General features: G+C 33.9%; 1 protein-coding gene across 1 annotated transcript; it reads right to left on the bottom strand.

Annotated features, from left to right (window-relative positions):
• Positions 1-734: 734 nt before the first annotated feature.
• LOC141599104 (uncharacterized) lies at positions 735-9,721 on the bottom strand. Its single transcript, XM_074419012.1, has 5 exons — positions 9,024-9,721; positions 4,490-5,139; positions 3,633-4,275; positions 2,385-2,875; positions 735-1,820 (listed from the first exon to the last, which is right to left on the bottom strand). Exons 1-5 carry the CDS (start codon positions 9,577-9,579, stop codon positions 1,134-1,136), a joined length of 3,027 nt encoding a protein of 1,008 aa, XP_074275113.1. The 5' UTR covers positions 9,580-9,721; the 3' UTR covers positions 735-1,133.
• Between the last annotated feature and the right edge of the window lie 447 nt (positions 9,722-10,168).

The following is a 10,168-nucleotide window of genomic DNA, read 5'->3' as shown; positions in this document are numbered from 1 at the left end:
CGGCCTTCCCTGCAACAATGAACGAACTGAGGGCTTGGCTGTGTGCCAAGCGTACTCACTCCGACGCTCAAGTCAGTAAACTTAAAGGATCAAGCTGTGTAACTTGGCTAGGTGTATATTGTAGAGAGATAAGGGAGATATTACCAGATGAATAGTGTATTTAGGTTATAATTGTGAGATCCTTTCCTCAATGAAGGTTGAGGAGTATTTATAGACTTTCACCTTTTGTCACGTAGTGGCCAAGTGGCCAAGTGGCTAGCAGGTGGAAAGACTGATCTACCCCTCGGCCGAGGGACCTATGGCAGGCCGGCGGACAAAGTTGACTCGCCGCCGAGGGGTCTTGGATATGAGTACGCGGATGTGTGTCCCGGCTGGCAGGTTGTCACGCCGAGACCCAGGTGGCAGGCCGATGGGATGCATCGGCTAGGCTATCTAAGTCGTTGACTTGCTGTGGATATCTTTGACCTTGCTCAGTGTGTTGACTTGGTCAGCGGTGCAGAATATGCCCCATCAATTATAATATCCCTGTATTTCGGCGAGTTTTATTAGTAAAAATTAGTTTTAATTTAGCCGAAAATCAGGGGTGTTACAAATGATTAGGAAAATTGTCAAGGTATCCCATACGTGTCCAAGTGTCGAACTCAGTCATTTATAAAAATATGCATGTTTTAGCTTAAAATGAGGTGTCGAGGTATCAATATATCCTTGTTCAAGTATTAAGTGTTGGGTATAGGTATGTAAGCAACTCCAGTTAACATTGTTTTCATATGTTTACATGTTAGTATTCAATATTCACCAAAAACACTCATACAATCAAACTCATACAATCAAAAGCACACTATACAAAACACATAAGTAGATGAATTCATGAAATAAAAAACACACATTCACCAAAACACTCATACAATCAAACCTCACAATCAAAGTCAATTTTTAACAAAACAACAAATAAAAGACAAGAAAAATTCACACTTTCACTTCAAGTGACAAATCATTCTACAGGTATTCCGTCACAAATCCGCTTTTTGTAACGGCAAAAGCTCATTCCTGACGACTTCATTCGTAAAAAAAACCCTTATATTTTGTTGTAGTGAGTCCTTCATGAGTTGATCACCCTTTATAACTCATAAAGGTTAAGTAGAGCAAGCTGAAATACGACACTTACACCATCGCACCAGAGCTTCAATCACGACCTCATAACACACGGCGACTAAAAGGAATATCGCTTTGACGGGAAACAAACATCGATTCATGAGTACCATTGCGACACTACATACAATAACCGCTAAATAAGCCAACGAAGGTTGGACTTGTATAGTGGTTGCGAAAACACCCATCATAAACATGATCATAATTGTGTAAAAGCAAATTTGAAGGATAAAGATAGTCAAGTCGATCAAAACCATCTTCATTTTAGCGCTTTTCATCATCCATAGAAGACAATATATAACAAATGTGGATAAACACATTGTTATGATGTCTGCAACCATAAAAACCCAATATGCAGCTCGAACTAAAGAGGGTATTAAGTCCGAGCCAAGGAGAACCGGAGTTCCGATTATATCTGAGGTTATATTACGTGGATCGAGTTCACCATTCGTGTCAATATTGAATGTAATTGATGTTTTGTTGCTATTAAGATATTGATGTTCTTGTCGAAATCCGCCTGGTACGGTAAATGCTGCTGTGAATGCAATGGTTGCTAAAAGTACTGCTGTTACTCCAAGGGTTTGGGCGTAATTACTTACTTCTGATTGATCTACTCCGAAAAAGCTCTTCTCAGGTACATTCTTTAATATATTCCAAAGGGTTTGTTCCAACTGTTCCAAGAAAAAACAACATTGTTTATAATCCGTTTATAACGTGTGTTTTAAGGACACATGACAAAAAGTTAAATAATTAGATCAAATTGAGTGTGGAAGATCAAATTGTTCATCAAAAGCATTCTCATAGCAGGTAGTTAAACAATTAACCGAGACACCAAAATATATATATAATAGGTAAACAACCGGGTGAAGTAAGTATTTATTAATTTATTTATTTATTTGTAATAACATTTGTTAAGGTGAAGGTATTAGGTTCTCATGGTGACTTTAAAGATCATGCTTCTCAAATTCACTAGAGAACCATCAACATTAAGTGAATTAAATAAACAGTTTTTATAACGTGTGTTTTAAGGACACATGTTAGTAACCTAAATAAACATGGTAAAATTAGTAAGTTCGATATATTCTCATTAATTATAGCAAACTCTTTTTTTTTGTTAACTAAAAAACGAGTTTGTACTTAAATATCTCATGAGAATATCTTGTTAATCATTAGATTATTAAAGTGCGCACGCACATTAGAAAAACCAATGAACAAAAATGGATGAAGCGACATACCGTACGAGGAAGATATTTTGCAAATATGATGGATGACATTACAAGTTGAGTGTCAATGTCACTATCCTTAACTATTTTATCAACTTCCTTATAAGAATCAGGATACGGCTTAAGAGCTTTTAAGAGGTGATAGTTTTGCACTTTGACTGCTACTTCCACTGCTGTCTTTCCTTCATTATTCCTTACATTCAAGAGCTGTTTGATCGGCTCATTATTTACGAGTAGTTTGCGCATTGCCTCTTTTTCTTCGACACGAGACGACTTTGATAAGTTAAGTTCGTGCCAAAATATGCTGCCTTTGTTGTCTTCAAGTTTAGCTGATTCAGGACAAATTTCGCAGATAATTTCGACTTCTTTGATTTTTCCAGATTTAGCTGCTCGTAGTAAAGGTGTTAGACCGTCTTTGTCACGCATGTATGCAGCAGCTGTATATGCTTTTAGTACCGTCTCTGTGAGTTCCGGACATACCTTCACTTTGCCTTGTTCAACCGCTAATTAACATGAACAAATAAATATATATAAATAATTAATTATTCTCTTTTTATTCCATTTTATACACTTGTACTGAATATTTTGATGAGAAAAATAGATGAAATTTATAGAAGTCGTTAGACGTACAAATAATAATATAAGGGGTATTTTAGTCAAAGGAGGAAGACAAATAAATTGAAAGAAATTTTTTTGAATAGTGTTAGCATAAAATGGAGATCATATACTCTCTTCGTCCCAATTATTTGTTTACATTTTTTATTCTTTTTAAGAGGTATTTTAATCAAAGAAAATTAAATAATTGAGACGGAGGGGAGAGAATATAATTTTGTTAAATAAACAAAGAAACAGTGAAAAATAAAAGATACGGAGTATTAGTTTTACTCCCGTGCAAAAAAAATGAACGGGTCGATTTTAAAATATCATATACTGACTTTGTATGAATATAATTAGATATAAGATTTATTTTATTAACAATTAAATAAAATAAATATGAATAAAATAAAATAAATATGAATAGAAATTAAATTAGAGAATTGACATTAAATTAAATTAATAATGAATTAAATAAATTACCCAAACATTTGCAGAAAATTTATCGTTGAAATTTTAGTTAATTGTTGTTAAGATCATGATAGGATCCACATTATAAAATTATTTTTTTACCCTAAGATCAGCAGCCAATTACAATTCTCAAAAAACAAAAAAAAAAAAAAACTTTTATACTATGTAAATATTCTGAAAGGTAGAGTGTCTTACCGATATGACGACATAAGACATGAAGAGGTGTCTCATTTTGATAGTTGACAAGAGCAAAACCACTTTTATCCTCCATGTTTTCCAAGAATGAAGCAATCTCATTAGCAGTTGGAGAATCCCACCATAACAATGCTTCATGTAGAGGTGTATTTCCTTTTGCATTTTTCACTTTCCATGGTGGATAATAAAACTCTTCTTCATCACTTGCTAATTCCTCTTGATACTTTTTAAAATGATGCATAATACGATCCAAAAATATCTGTGTTATTTTATGGTCGCGTACAATTATGTGTAAAGGAGTATCGCCTTCAAGGTCACCTTGACACAAAAGAATTGGAAATTTCTCCACCACCTTTGCTACAAAATCTAGGAGTGTATTATTATTATTGTCGTCGTCATCATCATCATCAATGTTATTATACTTATGAACCATGTTTGTATTTTTCCGAGCTTTTAAAATTCCATGAAGAATATTTCCTCCACCAAGACAAACATAATCCGACAAAGGATTTCCTAACATGTCGATCCTTTCTCTTAAGTAACCCAAATCTGGCTTTAGTATGGCTTCCCTAAACTTGATTATTTCTTCTTGAAATATTGTTGAAGAATTTGGTTTAGAGATTGTCTTTATTTCCTCATCTAGCTGCAAATTAATTTAATATTTTGAATAAAATAAACATTGTTAACGACAAAAATAACTAATTATATTTGAGTATATAAAAGTGTTGTAGCTAATAAGGTAGCTGATTATATTAAATCGTTTGATAAATTAGTTAAAAAGGTAGCTGTAATATGATAAAATGACATAAATGACTTACACAAAAATAAGCTAACTGAAATTTTGATCGAGATAATACCTGAGCATTTTTAATATCAGATAATTGAATATTCTGTTGTTGGATTAAAGCCGCAGCAGAAAGACCCTCCTTATTTTTAATACTAAAGTTCGCCGAAGAATCTAACAAGGCCTTAAGCATTCCAAAATCACAATCCAGTTTTGATTGATGTTTTTTAATAGTAAAGTCCGCCGAAGAATCTAACAAGGCCGTCTTAGGCATTCCAAATTCACATTTCATTTGTGATTTATTATGTTGTTCAATAATATCCTTGACGACCACCAATGCCGGAGTATTTCCGAAGCAATCTTGTTGATCCTTTAGACAAACAATTTGAGGGATTTTCATTAGGGTTTTTGCATCCTCATATCTCTTGATTTTGACCAAATGTAGTATTGTTTGACCGTCGGAATCACACATTTCCGCAGTTTCCGGAAATTCGCTTGCTATAGCTTGAATAGCACAAATATTGGACTGCTTTGCTGCTTTAAGTATAGGTGTCATGCCTCCTTCGTCAACAATATTGATCGACGCATTATTTCGACGAAGAAGAAGTTGTTTTATCAAATTTGATGATTCTTCGTTTGTTGGACATTTGCTTCCTTTGTATGTCAAACTTCCATGTTGCTTGTTCACTAGCTCTATGGTCTCTATTACCAATTGCTTGTCATCTGGAAAAACACTCAACAATTTTAGTTTCTCCTATATCTATTTAGAGCTGGCAAGTCTGACCCGGTCCGAGTAACCCTAACCCGACCCGTTAGAACCCGAAAATATTGCGATCCGAAACCCACCCGCCCCAATGACGACCCGTTACCCGACACGACCTGATGATCAGTGACCCGAACCCCACCCAGACCCGACTAAAATGATAATCTGACAATTATTAAGCTTAATATTGATCAAATTGAAAGCGATTTAATTTAGTGTTTAGTTTGATACCTTTGACTTAATTATGAACTAATTAAGCCAAATAATGGTCGAAAAAATAATTTTAATGGTAAAAAGTTGAAGTGATGCGATAAAATATCTAATAGACTCGATAGTGACCCGACCAGACACATTATTTGACCCGAAATGACCCGACCCGATAATGACCTAAACCCGACTCGACTCAATCCGAAAGGATATGCTGACCCGATACAACCCGAATTAGATATAACCCATCCCGACTTGACCCAACCCAAACCCGACCCGATTGCGGCATGGTAGTATCAGAGTTGCCCCTCTGAGTTGCCTCCAATCCAATCCAAAAGTAATACTCCCTCTGTCTCTGTCATTTGTTGTCCTTTTTCATTTTGAGGTGTCTCAGTCATTTGTTGTCCTTTCTATTTTAATAATGAATTTGATGAACAATTTGATCATTCACTGTCTATTTATTCCACTTGTCATTTAGTAATTGGACTCCGCCTCTTTCCTTGGTCTTTGTACCATAACCAAAAGACAACAATTAACCGGAACGGAGGGAGTATCTTTTTTTGGATGGTTTTCGTGATGATACTTTAAATGGGATTTTCTTTAGAAAAGAAATTTAGCTTAGCAAAAGATTTTTTTTTTAACAAATCTAAATATGTAGGTTAGTTTAATATTAAAAAAATAGTACTTTTTACTAAGCTAATAGTCAAAGTTTTAGAAGTTTGACCTCTGAAAAGTAGATGTGGGTATTTGGTACACGACGTGTTGAGAGAACGTTAATATATGCAAGATTTTTAATATATTTGACCAATCAATATGTTAATTTTAGGGTATGATCTGACATGCTGTTTACTCTCCTACTGGTTGACGTATTCTAAAATAGAAAACGTTATTTTCTTTTCTAAAAATAATCTATTAATATTAAACTGCTAATTATCAAACACTTTAATTAATTTTGCTAATTAAAATATGTAGATCAATCTTGTAATAAAATCTGTCATTTATAATCTGTTAGTTTTTGTAATATACTTATGTTAAAAATAATCCGCTGAATTGCAAACATAACTGTTACTTTTGAATTGGATATGACTGATTATATATTTTGATAAATGAACACATATTTATATTTCTCTTATATAATAAGTACGCCTTACTAATAGGTAGGGTTGTGACCGGAATGGACCGAACTGGAATTTCAAAAAATCATGCATAGGCCTACTTTTTCAAAATTCGGTTCATTGGACCAAATATGACCTAAGTTAAACCAGTCATTAAGCAGATCAAAATTTTACATACCTATTTTTAATAGATATGTTAAGAGAAAAGATCATGTAACGATAATTCCGGCTTTTTCGGTCCAAATCGGAGAAAACCGATCCCGGATCGAAAATCGAATGTTAAAAATTATTGGATCGGTGACCAAATCAAATTTTTAATCCCGATTCCAATCCAAACCGGTTCATTTTTTCGATGTCATTAATTTTGCACACCCCTAGTGATAGGGTGTTATGTTTAAGTCAATTTCCGTATTTGGCTACATAATCTCAAAAGATGTTCACGCCATGCATGTTTATTTATTTGGATGTCTAAAACTGAATTGAACTTAATTTATATTATCTGAATTAAATTGGAATTAATTAAACTATTTACTCAACTAAATACTAAACTAATCTTAATTTAAGTGAGTTTAACATAATTTAAATTAATCAAACTTAAATTAGCTAAACTTAAATTAACTTAATAAAACTTAACCCTTAATTTAACTAACTTTAAATTAACATAAGTATTTTTTTTTTCGAGTAAACTTTAAAGATGTTCACGCCATCCGTTCTAATAATTTGTTTATCTTTGATTAAAATACTTTTTTATCAGGGGCGGACCCACACTATGCTGAGGTGTAGCAAATGCTACACAAAAAAAAAATCCCATGGAAAAAACTGCTACACCAAAAAAATAAAAAAATTCCGTATCTTTTATTACTCTTTCTCCAATCAGTTAATAAATTCCTAAATTATCTCACCCATATTCCTAAAAATCTGTTGAATGAATTTCATTAATTATGTTGAATTCTCACCTCTATCAAAATCTAATCTCCACAACTTCCTTTTTTATCTTTAATTACCAAATGAACAATATCACTTTTCATTTGGGGAAAACTTTCATACCTTTTCAATTTACTCTCAAATTTCTTAATTTCAAACACAAATCACTATGGCGGATGATCCGACCCCGGGCATCACTGGAGCACCGCTTCATCAGACGTCTGACTCGCCGTGGACAATCGGACCACAGCTGCATCGCCCCACCACCACAAATCCGCCAGGTAATTTTAATTTCTACCTCTTATTTGTCATGTTGCCCTTTTTAGCAATTCAATTTCATTTGTACTATACAGTGAAGAGTTTGATTGAATGATTGTTGATTTACAATGATACAATGTCGACTGTCGTAGTAATGGGTTCATTAAAATGATGGTTAATTTTTGCAATTTAAGTAATTGGTTAATTGATGAAAATTGTAGTGCAAATTGAAACTGTTGGGAATTGGGATTTTGGGTACAAGAGACAAAAAGTTGCCGAGTAAAAATTGATGAAAATTGCATTGTTCATTACTTCATTTGTTTTAACAAAGGAAGTAGTCAAGTAGATAAGTACTCCGTAAGATGGTAGATTGCTTATTGATTAGTGACTTGTTTTGGAATCTTGTGACAAATCTAACTTCTTAAGTCTTGCTTAAGACGGACACTATTCATCTTAAATTTAAGACGGGTAAAATACTAATCACACGGTGGTAAATAAACATAATTTTTGACATTTTCATGGCAACAAGTGGGGTAATTTAAGCCGTCTTAAGTTTAAGACGGATAATACCGTCTTGGCGTCTTAAATGAGAATACAGTGAAGAGTTTTGGTGAATTTCTGACATTTACAATGTAGACATGTAGTAATGGGTTCATTTCTACTAAACAGTGAAGAGTTTTGGTGAATTTCTTTGTTTCTAATATTTGAACTTTCAGTAATCAGTAGATTAATTGTACATTATTTGACATATGACTCTAGATTCTAAATCCAAAAGAACAAGAGATGGAGTAATTACAAGTTTGTTGTCGAAAAAGGTTTCCAAATCAAACGAAGAATCAATCAGATCGATTGGCGAGTTCTTCGCCACTTAATGCTAATACTCAAGAAGGTGAAACTCATGAGAGAGGTAATTCAAACCCTACATCACAACCTTCTATTGTACTAAGATTAAGTGAAACTGAGATTGCATCGCTTCCACATGATCCGGGATTGAGGAAAAGAATATCAGATTATCATCCTAATGATCAGGAAATAGTCCAAAGGGAATATATTCGTAGAGGTCCTTGTCAACCTAAAGATTATGATTTTCCTCAAAAACTAATGGGCAAGGCAATTTTTAGATATGCGAACTCGTCGAATAGTGTAGAAATAGTTTAATATTTATTGTAATTGACTTTTTTTTTTAAAAATATTATCAATATTAGAATTTTGCTACACCGAATGAAAAATCCTGAGTTCGTCCCTGCTTTTTATAAAAAATATAAAAAGTAAATAAATGAGCGAATATGATGTGATAAAGATATAATACGAGTGCAAGAGAGAAGGGAGAGTAAAATTACCGTTGGCATTGTGTGTAACAGCAAGATGTAGAGGAGTCTCATTACGTTTGTTAACAAAGCCAGCAAGCTCTTCATCATGATCAACTAGATATTTAGCCACCTCAATCCTACCATGGATAATCGCCTCGTGAAGTGCCGTGTTGCCCTCTGAATTTGCGACTGCCCAAGGCCGCCGCTTCCTCGCCTCAGCCGCTCCTCCACCTCCTGCCACCTCGATTTCTCCTTGATACTGTACAGGCTCACCTATAGCCATATAGCGAACTAAAAGCTGGACAATTCCCATATTGCCCTTCTTCGAGGCAATGTGTAGAGGGGTATTACCGTCATTATTTTTTTGAGAGATTAATTTGAGTGGCGAGAAGTTGACCAAAGTCAACACAAATTTTATGAAGTCAATGCGGCCGTGAAGGGTTGCTATGTGTATAATATTATTTTTTCTCTGAGTTTTCGAGACCAGGTACTCGTCCCAAGACCCGGTCTCAATTTCTCTCACACGAGCTTCACTCAGGAAGCCCGTGTCCCCCTTCATCGCCGCCATGTATAACCCTTTTTCCATTGAATTTTTGTTAGTTAGAATGTAGCAAGTAGGTTAAGATTAAGAGTTGTCGCGAATTATGTAGCCATGCATGCATGTTCTATTTATAGAGTACGTACGTAGAAGCGTAGAACCAATGAACCATGCATGTTCATATTACGTAAGAAAACTTGAGTGGTACTACTTCGGACTTTACTAGTTAAAGCAATTGCTTTATTTTATTCTTTGCTTTCAAAACAATAAAATAATACTGTATTCCTTTATTTAATTCGTTCCTTGCTTTTGAAACCATATAAAATAAAGTTTTCCTTGTTTTTTTTCTTCGTGATTAACGTTAGAACACTATTACACTAATCGAAAAGAGGAATTTGTAAATATAATAATGTGTTTAATTATTTATTGTTTAACATTTTTTTTGAGAGAAAAGAACAATTCATTAATAGAACGCCATACGGCACTTACAACGAATAATTATAATCGAAAACAAATTTAATGGAAACCAAAGAAAAATAATTTTCTTATAAACTAGGGATCTCAAAACAGCATCTGACAATTCGGCTCGTCCTATTATCGCTATCTTTATGTAGCTTTTGAGAGGATTCTTCGTGTG

This window comes from Silene latifolia, chromosome 9 (assembly GCF_048544455.1).
Source record: "Silene latifolia isolate original U9 population chromosome 9, ASM4854445v1, whole genome shotgun sequence".
NCBI classification, from domain to species: domain Eukaryota; kingdom Viridiplantae; phylum Streptophyta; class Magnoliopsida; order Caryophyllales; family Caryophyllaceae; genus Silene; species Silene latifolia.
The sequence above is the reverse complement of the archived record's forward strand: the minus strand, read 5'-3'. Positions and strand labels throughout refer to the sequence as shown.

Bases quoted from the DNA above. Each gene is read 5' to 3' on its own strand.
- LOC141599104 (XM_074419012.1), bottom strand. From the start codon at position 9,579: ATGGAAAAAGGGTTATACATGGCGGCGATGAAGGGGGACACGGGCTTC. The intron at 4,276-4,489 runs GTATTATCTCGA...ATTAATTTGCAG, and splicing joins CTGATATTAAAAATGCTCAG to CTAGATGAGGAAATAAAGAC. The intron at 2,876-3,632 runs GTAAGACACTCT...CATGTTAATTAG, and splicing joins TGTCTTATGTCGTCATATCG to CGGTTGAACAAGGCAAAGTG.